This window comes from Echinops telfairi, unplaced genomic scaffold (genome assembly GCF_000313985.2).
Source record: "Echinops telfairi isolate 266 unplaced genomic scaffold, ASM31398v2 ScPeMD7_5592;HRSCAF=6446, whole genome shotgun sequence".
Lineage (NCBI taxonomy): Eukaryota > Metazoa > Chordata > Mammalia > Afrosoricida > Tenrecidae > Echinops > Echinops telfairi.
Genome location: NW_022109491.1, coordinates 24139442 through 24162607, shown reverse-complemented (window position 1 = coordinate 24162607; position 23166 = coordinate 24139442). Strand labels below are relative to the sequence as shown.

Genomic DNA, 23166 nt, shown 5'->3' with positions numbered 1-23166 from the left:
ACTCAACTTCTGGCCAAAGTAAGGGCTCAGCGCATGACAAGGGTCAGGGTGCCATGTGGGTCCAGGATCAGGACTTGGTCCGTGACAAGAGTCAGGATTTAGTCTGTCTCCAGGGTTAGGGCTCACTGTGTGACCAAGGTCAGGGCCCACTTAGTGACTGGGGCTGGGACTCCGGAACCCTCCTGTCCCTCTTAACAAGGTCATGTTCTGGGAGAGCTGAAGGTCACCGGGTCTGAGAGGTCATTGTAGCCACCTCCCTGCCTCTGGTTCTCTCCCCCTCCTAGGCCATCTGGGGGCCACGAGGAGCCCCAGTGGGCACAGTCTTCCTTCTGGGGATCTCTTGGCCCTTGAGCCCCCAAAGCTGCCCAACCCCAGACTCCTTCAGTGGCTGGCAGCTGGCCCGGGTACGTGGCAGTCCCACTGCACATGTGGGATGAGACACTTTGGCAAAAGACGTGTTTGCAGGGAAAACACTCCCGACCACAAGCAAACCCGCCCCTCCCTAGTTTCTTTCCCAGGGGGCCCTGCACTCCAGGGAGCCTCATAAAGCAGCCTCCTGGGCAGAGGACCACCTGCCTCAGAATTGCTTGAGGTAAGAATGGGGGTGGGATGGGCACCCCTCTGAGAAAGGAGCCTCAACTTCTCCATCTGCTCTGTCGGCGGGGGTGGGGGGGTGGGGGCGGGGGGCAGGGGGCTGCCTCCAACAGCTTTATGCAGAAGGGCCCATCCCTACTGACTGGCCTTGGTCCTCCATGAGCCCATCTGAGCCATGGCCCTCATACTTACCTGGCTCCCTTTCTCTGAGCTCAACACAGCACAGTCCGGGTCTTGGGTGGTGGGCCTGGACCTTTGCCTCGGGACAGGCAGCTGTCCTCACCTCCCCAGCAGGTGTCTCCCCATGCTCCTCTGACCTGGCTTGGGTCCTGCACCTGTGTGTGCTGTGTGCTCTTGGGTAAGGCTGTTTCTAGCCCAGCTCAGCTCTGGCCTCGGGTTCCTGGTGAAACAAGTGTGTGTGTGGGGTGTCCCATTGAATCTCTGGAGGGCTTGGGGCAGAGTTGGCACCATCAGGGAGGCCTTGGGACCACCAGGGAGGACTTTTGACCTCCTGGCTGGGTGGGGCTTAAGCACCTGAGGGCAGGCTCCTTCACACGTGTCCCCACCACAGCCCGCAGGTCTTGGGGGACAGTGGCCAGAGCAGCCATGTGGACTGTGTGTGGACTGGGCCAGCTGCTGGTGCTGCTGTTGCTGCCCATGGGTGGCATCTCCATGCTAGACACTGTGGTCAGACTCAACCAGGCTGCTCTGAGCTACGGTAAGAATTGTGCCCCCGGACCTCTGCTCAACATGAGTCTGTGCATGCGAGTGACCGCAGTGTGTGTCTGAATGTGTGTGCGTATGAGTACAGACTGTGTGTGTCTGTACACTAATATACCCTGATAACTTGGATTTTTGCCTCATCTGCCATTAGAACTCTGGTACCTAAGCAGTGCCTGACACACAGTATTGCTTGACACATGTTTATTGGATGGGTGGATGGGTGAGTGGTTCGATGGATGGATGGATGGGTGGGTGGATGAATGGGTGGATGGATGGATGAGTGGATAGATGGGTTGATGGATGGATGGATGGGTGGGCAGATAAATGAGTGGATGGATGGATGGGTGGGTGGACGGATGGAGTATATCCAATGCTCCATATATGGAATACATCCATATATCCAATGTACACACATGAGGGGTCCCAATGAGTTGTGGGAAAGCTCCATTGTCTTATGATTCTGTTTTCCCATGAACTTAGTGAAGCCCCTCGCATGGTTGGGCTCCTGTGTCTTAGTGGAGTAGACGCAGGTTGATCTGAGCAGCTATTCTGGTGCGCGCGTGTGCGTGTCTGCTTCTGGACTTGAGAGTTCAAGGAGCTATGCCCGTGTGTGCTTGAGGGCGAGGAAGGGAACCCGAGGTTGGGGGGTGCGTGGGGTGCACGTGTGCTTGGGGAGAGACGTGTCTACCGGGAGCAAACGGAGTTGGTTTCTGTAGGGTGGGAACAACCCGTCCCTCTCTGGGCCTTTCTCGGGGAAGTCTTGTTCTAAGGCTCTGCTAGACCCGTCCAAACCCTGTTTTACGTGCTGGGGAAGCACCATGAAGAACCCAAGGTCCAGGAAAGGGCCTGAGCAGCTGAGGGGTACGAGCCTGCCGCAGAGCCCCCGCTTCCCCTGGGAGTGCTCAAGGCTTCTGCTCAAGCTGGGCCAGCAGCTGCTTGCCAGCCCCCAATCCGCCCCAGGCCAGAAAAGCTCAGATTCCAGGTTCCGCAAGTCCAGTTAGACAGTAGAAGGGACTTCCGATGGCCCAGTGACTCAGGGAAGCAACAGAGTCCCCTCCTGGGCGCACCCCCCTTTCCGGACCACATATCCGGGCACCGGTGCCAGGCCCCAGGTCTCCACCTGCAGGCAGCCGTGCGTGGTTCCCTGTCCCAGTCATGCCCTGGCACGACTACCTGCCAACTGCCACCAGCCACCTGTCTCATGTGAGCCTCCTTTGTCCCCACCCGTGGGGCACCTGTATTTGCTCTCTGCGGAAGTCCGCAGAGGCCCCACCATGCCACCACTCCCAAGGCTGAGTCAGGCGGCTTCTTACACGGCCCTTCCCACCCCACAAGTTCAGGCTCGGTGTCAGAGGAGCTCTCTAGCGGGAGTTCGAGGCCTGGGTGTGAGTTTGAGCGCAGCCCCCGATGGTCAGGACAGAAGAGGCATTGGGAGCACAGCCCTACCATCATACCACAGAGATGGGGAAACTGAGGCCCCGAGAGGGACTTGTCAACAGCCCACAGTGAGTCTGGGCAGCACCCGGGCCTCCTGACCCCCACTTCAGTGCTCCCTCCCAACACCTTTACCTTCATTTGACGTTTGGTCAGCATCTCCCAGGGGTGCAGTGAGGAACCTGGCTGGTGCAGTGGTTAAAGTGCTGGGCTGCTAACTGAGAGGCCGGTGCCTTGGACCCACCAACCGCTCCATGGGAGAGGGATGTGGCTGTCTGCCTCCATAAAGACCACAGCCCCAGGGACACCCCACAGCGGCTCCTCCCTGCCTGCTGGGGTCACTATGAGCTGGAATCCTCTAGATGACATGCGTTTCTTCATTTGGGCTGCCGTCGTCCAGATGGGAGAAAGTCCAGGCCCCTGAGCCCAGGCCTGACGTGCCAGGTTTCCCCACCTCCCCATCAACTCGGCAGAATGATAATACCTCAAAAACCAAACTCACTGCAGTCGAGTTGATTCTACTCATAGCGACCCTATGGGACAGGGTAGAACTGCCCCTGTGGGTTTCCAAGACTGTAACGCTTTACGGGAGTAGAAAGCCTCCCTTCTCCAGAGGAGCAGCTGCGGGGTCCAAACTTTGGGCCTTGAAGTTAGTGGTCCAATTGGGTAAGATTTATGAGACGAAGCAAAACATTCAGTGTAAATGTCTGGTGCAGGGGGATAAGCGACAACCATTCACATTCTCACAAAACCCATCAGTGACACTTATCCTGAGCCTTGACTGTCGCTGAGCCTTGATCATGGCCCTGTGTCGTGCGTACCACTGTCATCGTTGCAAATGTACACATGAATGCATCCATTTTCTAGGGCAGTCCTCACAAAATATCACAAGCTGAGGAGCTTACAACATCAGAGATCTATTCTTTCCCCGTGTGGGGACCTGAACTCTGAAACCAAGGTGTCAGCAGGGCCCACACAGCCTCTGAAAGCCTCCAGAGAATCTTCTGGGTCTCCAGACAGCTTCTGGCGGTTGCCAGCATTCCTGGGCTTGTAGCAGCATCCTGATTTCTGCCTCTGTCTTTTCATGGCTGTTCCCCCTCGCTGTGTGTCTGTGTGTCTCTGTCCAACTGTCCCCCTTCTTAGATGGACATTGGTCCTGGGATCTGGGGCCCTTCCTGATCCAGTGTGACCTTACCTGGACTTAAGTAATGACCTCTACAAAAATCCTTAATACCAAACAAGGTCACATTCTTGGAGCCTGGGAAGACAGTTCTACCTGGCCCCATGGGGGAAACGGAGGCAGAGAGCAGCCCCTCAGTTGTGAGTGGCAGAGTTAAGGATCACACTCTCGGGGAGGTGGCCGCTACACCCCACACCCCAGAGGACACCCCTTGGGAAATGCTCCTTGTCTTGAAGCTTGGGGGACAGTTCTGGAAGAGGTAGCGCCTGGTCGGAGCCTGGCAAGAGGACATATTTTTGCTAAGTAGGGTGGTGGTGGTGGTGGTGGTAAGCACCCAGGCTTTTCAGAGACAGACTAGGGAGGAAGGAGCCTCCTTGCAGACTGTGAGGACTGGGAGGAGTCCCTTCCTGCCCCCAAGGACCAGGGCAGCGGTGGGAGGTTTGCTCCGGCTGGGGGCTCCCTGACCTCACCCTGACCTGGCCCCACAGTGTCTGAAATCGGGAAAGCCCCTCTCCAACGGGCCCTGCAAGTCACTCTCCCGTATTTCCTGGACCAGAGTGGAGAGGTGCTCCAGCCCACCAGGTGAGTGCTCCTCTTCGCTCCTCCCCCACCCCCACCCCGGCCAGGTCAGACGCTTGCTTCCATCTAGCAGATGAGAGGTCACAAAAGGATCCCGGAGCTGGTGACCAAGGGGGAGGCATGGGGCCTGATGCTCCTTAAGGTGTGGATTTCTGATCCCAGGGGCGAAGACTGGGTCTCCTGGACCCCCAGGGCTGGCAGAGGTGGTGCCACCAAAAATTCAACAAGACTCACTGCCATTGTAGCATCTGAATCCCAACCCCCAACTACTGGGTAGGAGGAACATTTAAAAAGAACCAAACTTTCATGTAGGAAAATAGAAAAGGAACCACAGGTTACTGGAGTGAGCCGACAATCAGAAGAGGCACCTTTGAAAGGAGGGAGTTCCCTTTTGTTAGTGGCGCGGGGGGTTACAGGTTGGGTTGCAAACCTCGAGGTTACTGGTTTGAAATCACCAGCTGCTCCTCTGGAGAAACAGGAGGCTTTCCACTCCCCTTAAGAGTTACAGGCTTGGTAGCGGAGAAGTGGGTGAAGGGAGACGTCGGACTGTGTAAGATATGACAAAACAATAATAATTTATAAATTATCAAGGGTTCCTGGGGGAGGGAAGAGTGGGGAGGGAGGGGAAAATGAGGAACTGATACCAAGGGCTCAAACAGAAAGCAAATGTTTTGAGAATGATGAGGGAAACAAATGTACAAATGTGCTTGACACAATGGATGGATGGATGGATTGTGATAAGAGTTGTACGAGCCCCCAATAAAATTTTTTTTTTTTAAAAAGAAGAAGGTAGAGCAGGTGAGGCAGAATCAGAGTATCATAACTCTTACAATTCTTGCTGTGAAGAAAACTTATTTCACTCTATGTCGTAGATAGAAGACATGTATGATATGAGAGAATTAAGGAAATGAAACAGGACAAGTGTTTAGAATTAGGATACTGTACTTTTCTTCCGTTAAACATTGAAGGAGTGTCTGAAAAGCATTGTCTCAGGAAAAATAAAAGCAATGACTTTCTTTTTTTTAACAAGTTGAGAATACAGACATTACAGTTTAGGAGTTAGTTTTAGCTTGATAATTTTGAAAGGGGTAAACAAGTGTCTGACTCAAGGCACAAAAATAAATCACTACAATGGATTAAAAAACACTAAGCTTTTTAAAGTCACACTTCCTACTGAATTTTCCAACATGATATATTTGGGGAAAAAAATGTATCTGAGTAAAGTAACCTGATGTTAAAAAAAAAAAAGAGTTACAGTCTTGGAAACCCACAGGGGCAGTTCTACCCTGTCCTGGATGGTTGCTATGAGTCAGCATCGACTCGATGGCAGTGAGTTTTGGGGTGGACTACAATTGATTGATCAAAATGCTACGGAGGGATTATGCCCTCTGTGGTGTCCTCCTGGATCAGAAATGCAGATGCCCCCACTCTATGTTCTGAGAAATCATTTCACCCAAGTTATGCCCACTGCTGGGACACCTCTGATTTCCCCCTTTAACCAGCTGGTTGTCCCTAACTGGCTTACACACCTCCTGTGATGGAGAACTCATCCCCTCTCTCCCCATGGTTCCAGTACTTTAAAACATCTTTACAGCCTCAGCGGGGATAAGGTACAGGGCTGTTGCATGGCTAGTGGATGCCACGTGGCAGCCTCAATTCCCCTACCCTCCTCTGCCTCACACAGGGTCCAGATGCTGAAGGTCCACGTGGCCCGCCTACACTTGAACTTCATCCCTGATTTTGGGGTACACTTTTTGGCAGCAGCCACCTTTAATTTCGAGGTCTTCCGGTAAGTGGGCCCTCGTGAGGGTGGGGAGAGGGAGGCTTTTCAGGGATGCTCCGAGGGCTGGTGTGAAGGGAAGGTGCCCTTCAACTCTTCCAGGCCTCCCCCCAGGTCTCTGACTCCCTGCTCAGTGCCCCCAGCCTTGGAGGGGAAGCGAGGTGGTGAGCAGGTTCTGAGGATGTAGACCCTGCCCGGCAGCTGTGTAACCGGTAGAGTCCGCTCTCTTCGCCCAGCCTCGCTTTCCTCATCTGGAAAACAGGGTACAACCTTGCGGGGTGGCTTGTGAGGGCCGCGCTGAAGGGATTGGCAGCTGCCATGATAATTACAGCCCCTCCTTTCACCGAGCGAGGCACCAGGAAGGGCCTGTGCATCCAACACTTCCCTGGTGGCTGCGCTGTTCTGTGCCGAGTGAAGCACATCAGGTTCTGTGGATCGGAACAACTCACGATACTCCCTGGGATGGTTGAAGGTTTGGGTGGGAAACTTTTTTTTTTTCTGCCAAAGGCCATTTGGATATTTATCACATCATTAGAGGGGCATCCTGGTCACACATTTCATTAACCCATTTCTAACGGGATCGCTGGGAGCCTTGGTGGTGTAGTGGTTACGTGTTGGGCTGCAATCCACATGGTTGGCAGTTAGAAGCCAACAGCAGCTCCTCTGGAGAAAGGCTGGGCTTTCTACTCCTGTATACAGCCTCGGAAACCCACAGCAGGGCCACTATGAGTCCGCATGGACTTGAGGGCGAAGTGAGTTTGGTTTTAATGTGATGGCTGAGGACTTCTGGTGGGGTAGTGGGGTACACGTTGGGCTGCTAACCACAGGTCAGTGGTTTGAAACCACCAAGCGCTCCTCCGGAGAAAGAGGAGGCTTTCTACTCCCATCAAGAGTTACAATCATATCAATGTGAATGATGGGGAGTGTGGAGTGGAGACTCAAAGCCCTTCTGTAGGCTGTTGGACATCTCCTTACAGTAGGGCCAAGGGGAGGAGATGAGCCAGTCAGGGTGCAGTATAGCAACAATGAAACATACAACTTTCCTCTAGTTCTTTAATGCTTCCTCGCCACCTCCACCCCCCCACTATCATGATCCCAATTCTACATTACAAATCCAGCTAGACCAGAGCATGTGCACTGGCACAGATAAAAGCTGGAAACACAGGGAATCCAGGACAGATAAAACCCTCAGGATCAATATTGAGAGTAGCGATACCAGGAGGGTAAGGGGAAGGTGGGGGAGGAAGGGGGAACTGATCACAAGAATCTACATATAACCCCCTCCCTGGGGGACGGACAACAGAAAAGTGGGTGAAGGGAGATGTCAGAGAGTGTAAGACATGACAAAATAATAATAATTTATAAATTATCAAGGGTTCATGAGGGAGGGCGGCCGGGAGGGAGGGAGGGGAAAAATGAGGAGCTGATACCAAGGGCTCAAGTAGAAAGCAAATGTTTTGAGAAGGATGAGGGCAACAAATGTACAAATGTGCTTGACGCAATGGATGCATGTATGGATTGTGATAAGAGTTGTATGAGCCCCCAGTAAAATGATTTAAAAGAAAGAAAAAGAAAAGAGTTACCATCTCACAGAAACTCACAGGAGCCCGTCCACCCTGTCCTATCGGGAGGTGATGAGTCGGAACCGCCTCGGGGCAGTCAGTTTGATTTTGGAATGTGATGGGTGGAACAGCTTCTCTTTGGGGAGGCCTGGGACCTTAACTGGTATTGATGATTTTGTGGGCCTTATGTGGCCCATGGGTTGGATGCTCCCCAGCCCCGACTCACAGTGATAAACAGAGTGGGAAGTGTAACAAAGAAGGTCAGGTCTCCCACAAGGCCCTGGTCTGAGGGTGAGATGGGTCGTTACCTCCCTGCGTGCCCTCACCGTGCCAGGGTAAGAGACCAAGAGGCACCGGGACCCAGGGCTCATCCAGAGAGGCAGAGGGTGTCCATGTTGGACTGTGTGGAAGCAGCACGAGGAAGGCGGGCTGCATTGCCTCCTGGGAGTCTCCGGGAAGCTTCCTTTGGTCCAGAGCAAACAGCGTGAGCATCCTGTGATGAGTAGGTCCTACTAGAGACGAGATGAATCCTGCACATTTAAACAGCTGTGGATCGTCAGGAAGACGGTGGAAGCTCCTGTGACCCCAGAACGTGTGTGTGAATGCCTTCTCTTTGGAAGACCCGGCTCCCATCCTCCTTCTCCCAGACAACTCTGGGCCCAAAGCTCCCACCTAGGCCATTCAGATGGACCGCCCTCCCAGCGGCATTGCTTCTGCAAACGATGAGCTGGCCATGCAGAAGAGCCTCTTACTCTACCTTGTTGCCCCATCACAAGGAACATTGGTGGTACTGCTGGTTCAGTACTGGACTGCTGACCAAAAGGTCACTGGTTCGAGCCCTTCAGCTGCTTCAGCAGAAGCGGAGCCAGTCTGCTTCTATGAAGATTTACAGCCTTAGAAACCCCTCCAGAGCACCGCTACCCTGTGTTATGGGGTCCCAATGAATTGGAATTGACAATAATAGTGGTTTCTGTGTGTCTGTGGCTCTGAGCTGCATTAAAAAACAAAAACCAAAACACGATGATCTCGTAGACTGTTCAGCACAGGCCTGAGAGATGGGCACCACCTGTCTCAGTGCCATTTTACAGGAGACTGAGGCTCTGTGAGGGGATGATGGGTCCAGGTTGGACCCTGAGTGGCGGCTGGGGGCCCTGGACTTGTCCCAGGTGGGACTGTCTCATGCTGAGTGGGGCAGGTCTGGGGGGGATTTGCAGGCTCTCATGTCAGCCAGGTGGGTGGTGCCTCTGGGACTCAGGACTGGCCTCCCCACAGGAATCCCGAGCAGCCCCTGGTGGTGACGATGCCCGTGGTACTGCTGGCGGACGTCCAGGTGGCCCAGGGCACCATCCAGACCCCCGTGGTCAGCATCCCTGCTTGCTACTCCTTTTTTGGCAATGTCAGCATGGCAGCACCAGGCAGCAACAGGTGAGCGTCTGGCCAAGGCGGGCTGTGGGCTCCTGGGTGGGGGTTCCTACTCCAGGCTTCATCCGATCTCCACCACAGGCCTAAGAGACCCCCGTTATCATGCATGTTTTGTGGTTGGGGACACTGAGGCTCTGAGAAGGAAAGGGACTTGATTGAGGCCACACAGCGGATCAATTGCCAGAGCTTGGGTTCTCTCCACCACCCCACTCCACGTGACATGTGCACCAGCCACTGATGTTCCTGCTCAGAGCAAGGGATTCTGGGATGGATTGGTCTGGCTGTCAGGGACCTCTGAGGCCTGGGGAGTGGGGTCTGGCCAAGCTCTCACAAGGAGGCAGCTGACTGCGCACAGTCTCATTTAATGCTTAAAGCCACTCCCACTTGCAGAGCGCCTACTGTGTGCTAGACACGCTTCTAGCCCTTTATACGCACCTCCTCAGTCCTGCCTCACAGAGATCCTGCCAGCAAGTTGCAACGTTCTCCCCCTCTGAACAGAAGAGCAAACTGAGGCACAGAGCAGTGAAGTCATTTGCATAAGGTCACACAGCCGCCTGATGTCAGAGCCCGATGCAGACCCTGTTGAATCCCGCTGCTGGTCAGGACCCCTACATTAGGTCTCCATCTCTCCATCATGGGTGGAGAGGGAGGCACCACCAATTGCAGTGTTTGTACAAAAGAGAACTTGCCCATCCAAGTGTGTTTGGATGTGTTGGTCCATCTTGTGTCTGGTGGCCATCCAGGTGGTCATCCACTAGCCGTAAGGGCCCTCTCTGTGGATGGCTGGGGGAGTGTTCATGACTTCTGGCCAGGGGTCAGCTCCTCCCTCCCACTTAACCAGGGTTGAGTCAGTGAGGCTGGCCTGTGGTTTGGGGCAGCATTTCAGCAAACCAGGGTTCAGTGTGTTCCCCTGGGTTAGTCTTCAGAAAAAGCAGCTCAGAGCCACCCCTCATTGTTCTGAGGGGAAACTGAGGCACAGAGAAGGACGGCTTCATGAAGATTATCACAGAGCAGTGGGGCCCCAGCAGGAAGCAGTGGGAGATGGGAGATGGGAGCCGAGAAGCCAGCAGCTGAGCGCATGGCTGAGGCTCACCTGTGCAGCCTTCCCTCTGTCTCCCTTCAGGCTGCTTGGCCATGGTCCACCTTCTTGGAGACTTGAAGGGGTACCCGTTGTGACTCTGGCCTGCCCCTGGTCCAAGGCAGGGTCTCAGTGGGGGTTGCTGGTCTTCTGGCAGAGGGGAGAGACTTCTCTCCCAGACATGTGGTTCTGCTGATCTGTCTGACCTGGGAACTCAGGACCCTTCCCTGTTTCTTCCTCAGCGCCTCTCCCGCGCTGCTGGTCCGCTTGCAGAAGCATATAAAAGCTGTTTTGAGCACCAAGGTAAGGCACTTCTTGGCATATCATCTCCGGAGGGAGGACCGTGCGTAACTCAGAAGGCAAGATGAATGAATGGTGGCGTTTGAGGCAGGGATGGGAGGTGGAGGGAGTGGGGGGGGTCAGAAGACCCTTTGTGGGGCTCCATCAGTGCACCCCGGAGGTCAGGGTGGGAGCCCGTGCAGTGGTCCAGAGGAGTGATGGAAGGATTCGAACCGGGGCCACGCCTGGGGTTTTGGAGGGGAGAGGAGGTGGGGTGCGGTGTTCTTCCTCTGGCCAGGTCTCAATTCCATGTCAGAGGGCAAGGGGAAGAGGGGGGCGCTCAGTGCTTTCAGGGCCCCTGTGTCTTGTGAAAAGGAGACAAGATGAGAGTGCACAAGGCCGTGGCACTGGAGCCGGATGTGACCTGGTTTGAATCCCAGGTGCCCCTGCTTTCCCGCTGTGCACTTGAACATGTTCCTGAAGCTCTCTGTGCCTCCCAGGGCACATTGTAGGAGCGCCTCCCTCAGGGCCTGCTCAGGGCTTACATGAAAGCATCCTTACAGGAGTTTCCGAACTAAGGTTGGCAAAGCAGGTGCTGCTGCACCTGCTTATGTCATCACCTGGGCCCCTCTGCCTGGGCTCTCCTCACCATGCCCCCCCACCTCTCGGTAAGGGAAGTAGCAAAGGCCAATCCAAGCGACCGGGTGCCATCCCAGGGTACCTGGAAAAGGAGTGGGCTGGCTCAGCATCCCCACCTTGCAGATGAGAAAACTGAGGCGGGGAGGGATGAAGGTGGATGCAGCTTGTCTTGGCCCTGCCTCTTGGTTCCCTCTGTCTCCTCCCTGCCCCTCAACCCTGAGCATCCAGCCTCTCTGGGGCCAGGGGCAACAGGTGGCTCTGCAGGAAGGGGAAGCCTGCCCTCTCTTCCACCTCTTGGCTGCAGCTGGCCCAGCCTCACCAGCTTGCCTGTCTCAGGCTGTGACCACTCCCTGGCCTTATCATTTGGTGTGCACTGTCCCCTGAGCTTAAGGCTCTTCTCCGCTGTCCACGGTGCCCTGGTCTGGCTTTGCTGACCACTGCCTACCCTCACCACGGACACCCCCATTCCAGCAGCTGGGTCTCTGGATTCTGAAGCAGCAGGCTTCTGCCTCAGTCTCTGGGCCTCAGCTGTGGGTCACTGCTGCTGGTTCCACAGCCGACGTTTGCCTTGTCCCACCAGCCTTTGGGCTGCTTCTTTGTCTCTCTCACGCATGGCGATACCCCAGGGCGGGAGGAGAAGGCAGGGAGTCCAGGCCATGGTGTGGGGCTGTGTGTGGGGTGGCAGGCTTCTCGACAACCCCTTAGCCCTCCCAGCCCTGAGTCCCTAACCTCAGCCTCCTTCTCTCTGTCTTGCTACAGCTGTGCCTGAGCATCGCCAACCTGGTGCAAGGCCTGAATGTCCACTTGGGTACTTTGATTGGTAAGACCTGGGAGTCCAGGGGGAGGGGAGCCCAGGCTTCTGGGAGGTCAGTTGGGCTTGGACTGACTTGTGTGGGCTCCCACGCTGCACAACTGGTCATGAGCTCTCCCCATACTGCCACCTTGAAGTCTCTGGTTCTCAGAGCTACTATCTCAAATGAATGATCTGAAAGATAAAACAAAATCTTCCAGGTATGAGACTGAGAGAATCTTAGTCTAGCAGCAGGCACATATTTTAGGAACCAGATTCGCAGACTGGAAGGGACCCTGCATACCTGTCTAATCGGGAACCTTCACAAGTCATTTTGCAACGACCTCGCTCCCTGCAAAGTTCTCTCTCTGAGGCTCAGGACTCAGGTCCAGTTTCCTTCTGGAAAGGGCAGCTTTTCCTGGAAGCCCTACAGGCTCCTTCAAACAGCAGCTCTGAGCTGGAGGTTTTTTCCCCGAAAGCACCCGCCTCTTGTTTCCCTTCTTGGGGCCCACCCACTGTCCAGACAGGCCTAGAGTCAAGACCTCTCTACCAGACCCATCTCCTGAGGGGATTGTTCCACCTCTGACTTTTCCAGGGGGCCGCACGTCCCAGGGGTGACTGACCCTAGCAACAGGTGACTGTTCTAGGCTAAGTCCCCACCCCCACAAGTAGACCCTGAGATGAGCATCTTCCTGCAAAGGGGTTTCTGTTGCAAGGTACCAGGGGAGAGTGGAACTGTAGGGAGACAGGGGAGAGATGGTCGTTTTTGTTCTGAGCCCATTGCTGCAACACTGTACTGGCTTACAGGATGGGCCGCTAACCGAAAGGTCAGCAGTTTGAAACCAGCTGCTCTGTGGGAGAAAGCAAAGGCTTCTATTCCCGTAAAAAGCTACAGTCTCGAAGACCCACAGGGGCAGTTCTAGTCCTATGGGATGGCCATGAGTCAGAATCCAGTTCAGGGTCTTCTCCTGGAGTCCCTGGTTAACCTGCTTGCTCAGCTGCTAACTCAAACAGTTGGAGGTTCAAGTCCACCCAGTGAAGTCTGAAGATCCCTCTCTGAACACTGTTCCACGGGAAGTCCGATCATGCAAGCCCAGTCCTATTCTGACTCAGTGGCAACTCCCCAGAAGCCAGACCTGTTAGCGTGATGTGTGAGCGAAGAGTCCGTAGGCAGGGAGGGCCTGGATCTCGGGTGCATGCCCTTTGTGGCTTCCACTTGCCTCCTCGGAGGTCATTGTGAGCCCTTGTATCCAAGCCTCGCTCTGACTCGTTGAGCAAGTCCTATAATTGAGCTTTGGGAAGGTAGCTAATGCCAAATAATGCCGCCGCTTCTTCTCGGGTTCATTTAGGTCTCAACCCAGTGGGGCCTGAGTCCCAGATCCGCTATTCCATGGCCAACATGCCCACCATCACGAACGACTACATTTCCCTGGATGTCAATGTGAGTGCGTCCTGCTTCCTCCAGGCCTGGGGCTCTGTTGTCTCAGCAGTCCTCAGTGTCAGAGAGGTCAGGGGAGGGGAGCTGGACGGGCGTTCAAGGTGGGAGCAGGGCTCGGAGCCCCGGGAGCAGGTGGTGTCATGGTGGGGTTCTGGTCCGGAGCCACCTCCCTAACTGAGGTTGCCTGCTTGCCCCCTCACCTCCCAAAGGCTATGTTCTTCCTGCTGGCCAAGCCCATCGTCCTGCCTGTGGACTCCACCCACTTCATGGTGCCACGCCAAGTGGGCACCAAGGGAGCCATGGCAACTGTGGGCCTCTCCCAGGACCTGTTTGACTCTGCTCTCCTGCTGCTGCATAAGGCTGGGAGCCTCAACCTGGACATCACAGGGCAGCCGGTGCGGGCTGGACCAGCTGTCTGGGGAGTGTGGGCAGATGACTTTGTGCTCAAGTCTGGGAGGTTCCACAGGGGCCAGGTGGTGGATGGAAGAGCTGGCATGTTGGGGTCACAGGGTGACTACTGGGTGGATCCAATGGGGGCGACAGACAGGGCTTCCTGTCTGCAAGGGGCTAAGGGTGGTTTAGCTTGGGGTGTGGCTACCCTAATACCTGTCATGGGCCGGGGGGCTGATTTCAGAACTCAGATGACAACCCACTGAACACATCCACACTGGGCCAGCTCATCCCTGAGGTTGGTGACGTTTCTGGTTGTGCCTGGAGTCTGGGGTTGGGGGGAGGTTGTGGTTGGCTGACTCACACCTGTCTGAAGTGGGAGCCAGTAGCAGCCCTTCACACCCACTCCTCCTCCATCGTAGCCCCTCTTTCTGTCCAGGCATCATGTGGTTCCCCACCTCACTATGGCTTTGCCCAGGAGTCCTGGTGGTGTAGTGGTTATGGGTTACGCCACTAACTGCAAGGTCAGCAGTTTGAAACCACTAGCCACTCCTTGGGAGAAAGATGAGGCTTTCTACTCCTGTAAAGAGTTACAGACTCGGGATCCCACGGGGGCAGTTCTACCCTGTCCTGTTGGGTCTCTGTGAGTAAGAATAGACCCATGGCTGTGAGTGAGCATGCCTTTTCCCAAGCAGTGTCGTTTGCTGGAATGTCTCAGCCCTTAGCCCTCTTCAAGACCAAGCCTGGGGGTCACCTCCTTGGGAGGCCTAAGCTTGGTCTACGTGCCTCCTGCCCCTTAGCTCCCTTCCTCCTCATGGACAGCCCATCTGCCCTTGTCACAGGAAAGTCCCCCCCCCCCCTCTGTCTCCACTCTCTAGGTGGCCCGCCAGTTCCCCGAGCCCATGCCTGTGGTCCTCAAGGTACGGCTGGGTGCCACCCCCATAGCCACACTCCGTGCCAACAATGCCACGCTTCGGCTGCAGCCCTTCATTGAGGTCCTGGCCATGGCCTCCAACTCGGCCTGCCAGTCCCTCTTCTCCCTGGATGTGGTGAGTGAGCCGGGCTGGGAGGCTGGCCGACTCGCAGGAAGACCTCCGTTCCTTTTGGGCACTCCTTGCTTGCTTTGTTCCAGCCACGCGGGTCCCCTTGCTGCTCCGTGAACACATTCACGCCTGTCCATCTCAGGGCCTTAGGATTTGCTTGCCTTCTGTTTAGAGCACTTCTTCTCTGACTCTTGACTTTGCTGGCTCCTCTTCATCTTCCAACTCACAGTTTGAATGCTACGTCCTCAGGGTTGGCATCCAAGACCACCCTGAGAAAAATGAGTCCCCATCTGCACTCTCGCCATGCCTTTGTGGCATCCATCACTCTCCAAAAGGATCATATATGGCGACTCTGGTTATAGGACCTGTGGGGTTCCTAAGGAAACAGGGTTTGGCTCACACTCTGTCCCCAGGATCTAGAGCTTAGCAGACGCTGAATACATACCTATTGCTTGAATAAATGAATGAATGAGTGGAAAGCTGGATGAGGGGATGGATGGGAGGCTGGATGGAGGGATGGGCAGCAGGGTGGATGGAGGAATGAGTGGGAGGTTGGGGGAGTTGGTGGTTGTGTACCCTCTGACCCTGTCTTCCCATGCAACCAGGTAGTGAACCTGAGCCTCCAGCTCTTTGTGTCTGGGGTGAGGCTTCAGGGGACCACATCAGTACTGGGGTAAGTAAGAACTCCCAGGACCAGCAGCCTAGGTGCATTCTGTACAATGGGTCCATAACCAGCCCAGGTCACTGAGTGGAGGCCTGGACAGTCAGAAGAGCCTGGGGTGCAGTGTGTTTGTGCATGTGTGCGCATGTGTGTAGGGGTGTGTTTCAGGGTGTTGAAGCACAAGACTTAGTTCAAACCCTCCTGATTCTTTTCCAGGGATGTCCAACTCACCGTGGCCTCGTCCAACGTGGGCTCTATTGATGTGAGTCTGGGTCCAGGGTCCTCAGAGACTTCACTACTGGGTGGGGCAGGCTTTGAGCCTGGGAAGGAGTTTGTGCACACGTCTCAGTATGTAACCCCATAATCCGGGCTTCGCCCCAGGGTGCTTAGGGACAATGGTCAATCAGCTGGCCCATCTCTCAGGCAGTCTGCCTTCTCACAGGCTATATGGCCACTAGTTATCTGGTCACTCTTGAACTGGCTCAGTCCTTCAGTAGGTTCAGTCATCAGGCTTCCTGTCACTCTGTCTGTCCTCGGTGTCTCAGTCACCCAGCCCTCAGCCCAAGAGTCACTGAGTCCACCAGTCAGTGAGACACATCAGGGTCAGGCAGGGTTCCAGCTCCCCTCAGCCACTGCCAGTCAGGGTCAGTGTCAGTCAGAATGTCCACCAGTCAGTCGTCTGGCATGAGGCCCGTCTGTCCAGCTGGTGGTTAGTGGTTTTGAGAGTGAACAAGTGCTCATCAACCAGTGTCCATCCATCATCCACCTGTTGACTACACAGTGAGTGAGTGGGTGTCTGTCAGTGAGCTAGGCCTCCTGTCCATCAGTTGATGTCAGGGCGTCTGCCACTCAGAGGCTGGTCCAACTCCAGGGGTGTAGCTGGACTCTGCTTGAACCTGAAAGATGTTGTCTATCTGTCTTTCTGTGTGTGTGTTCACATACGTGTCTCACTATTACTCTCTCCTGGGTGCTCCGCTGGGCTGGGCTCACGGTCTCTATTGCCCTGGCTTTGTGGCTGCAGGTGGATCACGTGCACACCCTCATGGGCACTGTGCTTGAGAAGCCCCTGCTTGACCACTTCAATGGTAAGCCTTGCCCTCCAACTTTCAGTGCTTCCTGCCACTCAGTCCCTCCCTGCCCAGCCCCCCCAGCCCTTCCCACCTCTGAGGCTCAGTGGTTAAGGGGTGCTCATGCTCAGGTGAGACCTTGGCTAAGTTACTTCCCTTCTCAAAGCCTCAGTTTCCCCTGCTGTAAAATGGGCCTAACAATCATACTCCCTCCTCTGGGGTTGTGGGAGGTGCTCTCTTACCTGTGGGAGGTGACTCAATCCCCCCTTTCCCTCCTGCAGCTCTCCTGGGCATAGGGGTTCCCCTCCCCAATGTGGTCAACCTCCGCTACACCTCCTCCAAGGTCTTCATCTATGAGGTGAGAACTGCAGGTGGAGGGTGGGCTCGCTGCAGTGGGGCCCCCTTCCCTCCCTCCCTGCTCATGCACACAGTGGGTGTATTAGTCTAGGTACTTTAGAGAAACAAATCCACAGCAACTCATGTATAAGAGAGTTTTATGTAAAGAAAGTGTGCATCACGAAAATATCCCAACCCAATGCTGCCCAAGCCCACAAGTCCAACATTCACCCAACACGAGTCCACAAAGTCCTTCACCTCACAAAACAGAGGCAATTATGCTGACTGCAGGAGGAAAGCTGAGTCAGTGAACGAATAAGCATCTCAGCACTAGCAGGGGTCTCCACACAGCTGCTCCAGCACCCAGGGCTGCACCGGGATAGGTCCATGTGGCTTCTCCTTGGGGATGTCTTGTAGGAAATCAATCTTGCAAGCTGAAGCAGGGAACTGCTAAGGCAGCTGCACCCTGGTGCGACCATCACAAAGCAAGAGACCTGGGAACTAGAAAGGCGAGGCTCACCACCCATTTATCCCTCTGCCTTTCAATTAGCCCCACATGTGATTATCGGCCGGGTTGGCACAATCAACTAACTCAGTGGGGCTTTATGATTAGCCAGACCCAGGTGCCCAGCTCCTGCCATGACGAAGCTTCAGATCCTTAGCAGTGAGATGTAACACTTGTGACGTCACGAGGCAATAGGATGAGGACCTCACTTGCCTTTCATCCTCATCAGATATGACACCACACCTCGTTAGGGGATGGAGGACTTCAATTGTGCCAGACAGCAGAGGGCTTCCTTAAATTTTGTAGACCAGCCTCTGCAGGTGGTGTAGGCAACTGGCCTAAAATCTCTTCTTTCAGATCAGAAATTCAATCACAACCACAGTCCAGGGTGCAAGCCTACAGCTTGTTTCTGTCTCACCTGGACTCTTGCTGTTTTTGAGGTTGAGTGGATTTTGACTCATGCTCACGCTGTAGGACAGAGTAGAACTGCCCCCAAAGGGTTTCCAAAGCTGTCACCTTGACAGGAGCAGGTCAGCAGGCCTTTTCTCCTGTGAAGAAAGGTGGGTTCCAACCACTGACTTATTGGTTAGCATTTGAGTGCTTTAACCATTGCCCCATCCGGGCTCCTTACCTGAAGGATACTTGTTCATGGCCATCAAGTCAATTCTGTCTCATAGTGACCCTATAGGACAGGGTAGAATTACCTCTCTGAGTTTCCAAGGCTGTAACGTGTTGACGGGCATGACTGGACCTGCTGGGGAGCCTTGGTGAGAGACACGGATGGTTCCCGACTTCCAGGCATAGCAGCGCATTTTCCCAGTGCCACGCCCAGGCTGAGTTCTCTTCCCATGAGGACTTTCTGCATCCTCATGGTAAACTTGGAGGGAGAGAGCTGTTTCCACCCGAGTGACAGAGCAGGAAACTGAGGCGCAGAGAGGCAAAGGGCTTTTCTCAGTACACACAAGAAGAGGGGCCAAGCGTGAACAACTTGGGGTTGGTGCTGTTTTAGATTGGCCTTTGACCTGTTCTCTCTGGTTTTCTCTGACCTTCAGGGCTATGCTGTGGTGTCCAGTGGACTCTTGTACCAGCAGGGCCACTCTGGGGACTGAGGCAAAGCCACACTCGGCCATCACCAGCAACCAAGATGACTCCACTGGACTGTTTAATCTTCACTCAGCACTTGGGTTACCCTTCTCTGGCACTCTCTGCCCCATCTCTTTCCCCTCTTCCCTTCACCTAACTCTCCACGGGGAGCAGACTGTCCCTCGGGGTTGCACAGGCCAGCCCCTCTTGCATTAAACATCTCTTGAGCTGCATCTTCCAGCCAGGCCTGGCCCACTCTGTGTACACGAGGCCAGTTTTCTTCACGCAGGTCCTGTCTGCCCTCCAACCACCAATGCTACCTGGGACAGGGAGAAGACGTGTGTATCTCAGCTGATTTTGCCACTTCCTTGCCAAGAGGCCCATATCTTGAAAGAGGACCCTGGAGAGCAACTTGGATGAACCAAGATTAGGAACACCATGGTGGCCCTTTAGACACCCGCGCCCCTGCCTGGTGGTATGCCTCGCACGTGTCCCTTTTTATGGTGTTGTGTCCCATTTTGTTACTAGAACTTCGTAAAAGCCTGGAGAGTCAGGCAGGGCCTGGGATTCCATTTTACAGATGCTGAAACTGAGGTCCATCAAGGAGGGGAATGTGTCCAGGTCCCCAGACTCATTGGCGGTTGACCCCAAGGACTGTCTGAAGCCATCCTAGAATCCAGGCATTAGACAGTATCCAGTTCCCTCTTCTGTCCACCCGTTTGTGTCCTTGTGCCACAAACTCAGGTGACAGGAGCTCGTCTTATCAGGCAGTAGTTCCATTTTTGGTTTATTCTGATCATGAGCAAGGTCTTTGTTCTAAGGAGTCAGGACCTGTTTCCTGGGCTGCAGGTCCTTTGGGCTCCGTGACCATGTTCAGTTCTTTTTCCTTCTGAAAGCTCTTTAAGCCCAATGGCTCTTACATATTGAAGGTGACTCTGGGAAGACCAAGGGATGCAAACACTGACAACCCCAAGCCACGTGTGACTCTCCCGAGAAACTAATTAACCCCTTGGCCAGAGATTATACTCTTCCTCGTTGAGATATGCAGGCTTCCTGTTCTGTTTATGTTTCTTTGTGGACTAGAAGGTGCCTGTCTTTCCACCACCCATGAACAGAGCCTTTGGTAGAGTGCGATACTAGCTTCTCTTCCTTCCAGTGCTGCAGGCTCATCGCTAAGTCAAAGTGACTGACTGAGGAACAGACTGAGCACAGGAGCCTGGTGATGGGAGGGTGATGGTGGTGCTGGAGGAGTGAAAAAGGGGAGACGAGAAGATCAAACGCATGGGTTTTGCTCAGGACTGCACGACATTTATTTCATTCAATTGCTTAATTAATTCACCAATCCCAGTTTTATTGGGGAACAGTATAAGCTTAGCCCAAGGCTAGGTGTGGGGAAGACAAAAAGTTTAAGACACAGCTCCAGTCCATAGTAATCTAGCAAAAGATAACGAGCCCAATATGTAGTATACATTCATCAAACTGTCAGTCCTTGAGTCCGTCCACCCACCCTCTCAACCATTCATCTTTCTATCCACTCACCCACCTACCCATCCATTCATCCAGCTGTTTGCTTGTCTATCCATAAATCTGTCTATATGTCCATCTAGCCATTCATCCATCTGTTCATCTACCTGTCCATCCATCCACCCATCCTCCATCCTTTTATTCATATATACATGCACTTACTCAAACATTTTCCCCCCAGCCAGCCAGGTTTTTTGGTACACATGATGTGTCCAGTGCTGAGTCAAGCTCTTTTGAAGAGGAGGTACAGAGTCACCTGAATCCAGCTCCCTGCCTAGAAGTATGCTCTGATTACCCCAATAGAGTCAGTCCAATCCCTAAAGAGTGCAGTTCAGCAATTCATTAAGATACCTGCTGGGTGCTTGGTGCTGGCTGCTGAAAGGGACAGGTGACTGTTCGTTCAGCCTGGGTCCTATCAGAAGACAAAAAAACCACACAGTACCTTAAAGAGGGACGTTTCAGATGAAGTGTTATTAACTGTGATCAAAGTGTAACTGTAAGAGAAGAGGAAACTGTGCCATATCTTTAAGGCTGAGGTAGAGCACAAAGGAAGGCCAAACGTGCTAGGGGACTCAGACCTTCTTGGAGAAGGTGTTGGCCAGCCCACCCAGACAGCAGGGATGCTCCCTGGTCTGGTCAGGCCAGGCCAGAGCTAGCTGGGGGCTGCTGAGCAAACAATAGGGCACTCTGGAATACAGGATGGGGAGATGATGACCCACAAACTGGCAGCCTGGCATATGTAGTTAGGGTACAGTGTGGGCAGAAGGTCTTTAGAACCCCCTGTGAGCAGGCCATATAAGGGTCAGAGGCTCTGTACTGGGTGCTCGTAGCACTTGCAGAAGGGTGCTGGCATGAACAGGAGGCCTTCAGAGTGGACGAGTTGGGGTTAGGGAGGATGCACTGGTTTGGCTTTGCAGCAGGCTGTGGAAAGGCTGTCTCCAGATTGAGGCTGCAGGGTTTCAAGACAGCATTCTATATCCGGCCTTCACGGGGTGTCCTCCCGTCTATACAACTCATCTGCTCCATGCTGGAAATCACAGGAAGCCATATCTCTCCAGGGTCCTCTACTGAGAGAGGTGGACATGGTGCCCATTGTAAAGGAGATATGCTTTAAAACAAAACACGACTGCTATCTTAGAACATCCATCCAAGGAGCACATGGAGCTGAGAGGGAAGAGATGGGTAATGGACCAGTGGGGCGAGAAAGCAAAGCCCATCTCCACCCATGTGTGGCTCCTCTCACTTGGACACTTTAACCTTTAACCTATGAGGGGCCTTCAGAAAGTTCATGGAAAATGGAATTAAAAGACAAAGGTCAAGACCCTTTCGTAAGCAACTATATAAGCCAGAACTGAGGGTCCTGGAAAATTCATGATGTCATTTTTTTTTACCTGATAAACTGAACAAAAAATGAGTTCCCTTTAATTATTTTTTGTAAGATTAGGAAACAAAAAGAAGTCAGATGGAGCCAAGTCAGGATGGTAAGGTGGATAGACCAAGGGTTTTCCATCGAAACTCATAAAATCCCCCTTGCTTGATGAAAAGGAAATGAGTAGAAGCTTGTGATTGTTGTGATCGAGGAGGATTCTCTGGTGAAGCTTCCTTGAGTGATTTTCTGTTCAAGCTTTGGATAACATTCTCAGAACTCTCTTATGACAAACAAATATGATCATCCTTTTGCCTTCCCCCAAATCAACAAGTATAATGCTTTGAGTGTCCCCCAAACTATTGCCAGGCCCTTTGCTCCTGACCAGTCCTCTTGATTTGACCATCGTATGCCATTGTTCTGACTGAGTTTGTCTCCAAGATTATCCTGGGAAAGCCATGTTGCATCTCCCGTTACAATTCTTCCAAGAGATGCCTCAGAATCTTGATACCACTGGTTAAATATTTCCATCGAAAGCTCTGCTTGTCTGACTCAGATCTAGGCACAACGGTCCTGGTACCCATCTAGGAGAACGTTTACGCCACTTTAATTTTTCAGTCGGAATTGTGTGTGCAGAACCAGTTGAGATGTTCATGGTGTTGGCTACTGTTGCTGTTCCTAACCGCGGATCTTCTTCAAGTAGGACAGGGACAGGATTGCTTCCTCAAAAATGGTCGAGGAGCATCTGTTGCCGTGGGCTTCACCTTCAACACCATCCCATGCCTTCTTCAAATGAGCTCTCCATTTGTCACCTGCTGATCTCTGGTGGGAGGGGTGGTGGGCACAGTTTTCATAAACGTTCCATAAAGTAGCAACCATTTCATCATTCTTCCATCCAAGCCTCACCATAAATGTGATGTTTGTCTTGCTTGAGTTTTTAGCAGAATTCATGTTTCTGTAGTAGGGGCTCATTTCAAGCGGATGCTTTATCCTGTTCTGAGATGTGATCACGAGTTAGTACGAATGTATTTTGGGGTTGAAAAAAAGAAAAGGAAATTGATGCACAGTTGTTCCCTACTGTGTATTTTCCATGGGCTTTTGGAGGATCCATCGTACATGCTACACACTTCCTCTTAGGGTCTCACTGGTTGCCCTCCCTGAGATACCTCTACCTGAACCTGGTTGCTCTTCATCAGGCAACTCCGGGCAACCTTCCCTGACCAGTGGGCTAAGACAACCTTTTTCCTTTCAATTCCCCAAACCCCCCGGTTTCTTTCCTCCCTGTGACTCTGATGGCCTGCAGTCTCACACCAGGTTAGCTTGGTCGTGGCTCCCTTCCCACCAGACCTCATCTGAGCAACCTCTGGTTCTTCTCTGTGAGCCCAGGCTACACGAGTGCATGATACGTGGGTGGTGAGTGAGTTGTGTGCATGTGTTTGTGCTAACACTTGGTCCCACACTTGTTCCAGTCCGAAGCTCCATCTAGGTCCTGTGGGGAGGCCAAGCCACAGAAGTAGGTGGGCCCTGATGGATTCAGAGTCACCTTTGTTGAGTCCCCAGAGTGTAGAGGAGACACCCAGATTTACAACTGGCCCTTCAGCATCTGAAGGGTGGGGAGAAAACAGGGATAATTAGGGAAGCTTCCTGAGGAAGGAGTCTCAGGCTGGGCCTGGAAGGATGGCTGGATGTGGAG

The 23166-nt window shown here is 53.5% G+C and overlaps 1 protein-coding gene across 1 annotated transcript; it reads left to right on the top strand.

Moving 5' to 3' along the window:
- Positions 1–1200: 1200 nt before the first annotated feature.
- Positions 1201–18609, top strand: BPIFB2 (BPI fold containing family B member 2). The gene is made up of 15 exons (XM_004698223.1): positions 1201–1312; positions 4420–4513; positions 6195–6299; positions 9125–9277; positions 10595–10655; positions 12030–12090; positions 13410–13501; positions 13708–13893; positions 14133–14186; positions 14767–14937; positions 15537–15604; positions 15809–15854; positions 16614–16677; positions 16941–17017; positions 18553–18609. The coding sequence occupies exons 1-15, from the start codon at positions 1201–1203 to the stop codon at positions 18607–18609; spliced, it is 1401 nt and encodes a 466-aa protein (XP_004698280.1).
- The last annotated feature ends 4557 nt before the right edge of the window (positions 18610–23166 follow it).